The following is a 2206-nucleotide window of genomic DNA, read 5'->3' as shown; positions in this document are numbered from 1 at the left end:
GGGCGAGCCCCCGCGCCCTATAGCATAAACCCCCTCCCCCCCCAAAAAAAAAAACACAATATTGTCAAAATATCTGTTTTAATTTAAATTGCAGCCCATTCTCAGAGTAATGCCTTAGAATCCTGTTAGTTATATTACATAGATAAGAAAATGGATATCTGAGGAAAAAATTACTACTAAAGGAGAACACAGGTAGAAACCGTACATCTGGAATATGAACTTAAAGATGTTGAATCTCTACTTTTCTCCTCTGTGCGTGTGTATGTGTATGTGTGCGTGTGTGTATAAATATATATATTGATATACTTACCCAAATGAATAAACTAATGCATGATAAAAACTATATATTTATAGCTTGCAAGATAAAAATTCTATACACATGATAAAAAAAATATATATATATATAACTTTAAATTCAGGTATAATTCAGATAAATATAACAATAATTAACATACAGTTAGTTACATACTAATAGAGAGCCATATAAACTATTCTGGAAACCCCAAAACCAAAATGTCTAATTGTATGCGAGGTGGTAGAAAAGGCATAATATTTTAAAAATTAAACAACAAATGTATATTACTAAGTCTCTTCTACTCACAATAAATGTATCTTCCACTTTGGCAATTCCTTTTCCAAATATTGTTCCTAGTTGATCTCCAACTCCAGCCAACAGAAAACCAAAGAGGGGAATTCCCAATAAGGCATAGATGATACAGAATATTTTTCCACCTTCTGTGCGAGGTGAGATATTTCCAAATCCTAAAAACACAAAGAGAGAAAGAAAAATAATTCAGTTATTTGTAAGTAATACTTTAAAAATATGAGCTCAAGATCGTTTCAGAAATATCAATCATTGATTGAAGAATTCCTCTTTGTATTGCATAACTTTTTAATATATTGAATATTAAATACTGTTAAAATCAAACATTTCAATAATATATATGCAAAGTATAGCTAATGTTATAATTAAACTTTGATAAGATGATGAAAACAGAGGTGGTAATACATGCAATTAAGGCCAATGTTTTATTATGTTACTTCTTTTTATTACTGTCATCCTGTTGACTATCAATCTTTCACTGTCACTTAGAATACATTGAGAAGACTATACAACCTTAATCTGAACTTTCAAGTATACTTAAATTATTTAGAAATTAAAATTTAGTAACAACTGCGAAATCTTTTTATTCAAGTTTATAGCAGAAAGCAAGGCAAAAACTTAAAATTATTAAACTTTTTCAAAGTTCTAAAGACTAAAAAGTCAAGTTTTGTGCAAAGATATCTACTTATTATGATTTGAGAGCTCAACTTCATTTACTTTTCAAGCCATCTGCTCTAAAGATGGAAGTCCAGCACCTTAACCACCTTAACCACTAACCTGCTGGTCCCCATTTACTTTTTAATAACAGGAGCACTGTTGGCATACACATTTAGGGTAAAGAATGTATGATTCCTAGGAAGACATAAAGCGTTGGTTTTGATAGGTGCTCCTGTCACTACCCTTCATATTAAAGTAATCTAGAACCTTAGTGTTAATTTTCTTATACTCAAAAATTGAGAATAAATATTTGGAGATTGGCTCTTCTAGTTTTATAACTATTGTAGTCAAAGATTATAGTCTGTATGATTTTTACTCTGGAATTTGTTGATCTCTTCTTTGTGGCTTTATTAAGGCCAGTTTTGTATTGGTTTCATTGATATGCAACAAGAAAATGGATTTTTGGGGGATACAAAAAGGATATGTGTGTATGTGTATGTGTGTGTGTGTGTGTGTGTGTGTGTATAATTTAATAATGATCCAGTATTAACCTATCCCACTACATGTTTCTATTTTTCTCTTCCTTCTACTCAATCAATTTAGTGTTCACTGCTAGTCAACTCATCTTCCAAAGAACCTTTTTAAATGTACTTAATTTTTTTAAAAAGTACTTAATTTTCAAGAACTTTTACTTTTTTACATCATCTTATGTTACAAAATAATTATATTCACTTATTTGTTTTCCAGGGTTGTATCCTATATTATTAACTCGATTCCTTAAAAGAAGTCCTGTATTTCCTTTATTTAGGTGAATTCCTGCAAGTGGTTGAGAATTCCTAATTATATTTTCATACCAATAAGCACAAGACAGTCTTCAGTTGGTCACTAGTTGTAGCTGAAATGTATTTTCCAGGCTCTGTGAGAACCATGGGTGATTCTGGTGGT

The 2206-nt window shown here is 30.7% G+C and overlaps 1 protein-coding gene across 3 annotated transcripts in view; it reads right to left on the bottom strand.

The window, feature by feature from the left end:
* Positions 1-2206, bottom strand: part of KCNK2 (potassium two pore domain channel subfamily K member 2) — a 209670-nt gene that overhangs the window by 46973 nt on the left and 160491 nt on the right. For all 3 annotated transcript variants that reach the window (XM_006155832.3, XM_027774714.1, XM_006155830.3), the window contains one exon: positions 602-762. In XM_006155832.3, coding sequence (XP_006155894.1) covers positions 602-762 — 161 coding nt within the window. The remainder of the gene's footprint in view (positions 1-601; positions 763-2206) is intronic.

This window comes from Tupaia chinensis, unplaced genomic scaffold (genome assembly GCF_000334495.1).
Source record: "Tupaia chinensis unplaced genomic scaffold, TupChi_1.0 Scaffold000473_1, whole genome shotgun sequence".
NCBI classification, from domain to species: Eukaryota; Metazoa; Chordata; class Mammalia; order Scandentia; family Tupaiidae; genus Tupaia; species Tupaia belangeri.
This window is presented reverse-complemented; position numbering and strand designations above follow the sequence as displayed.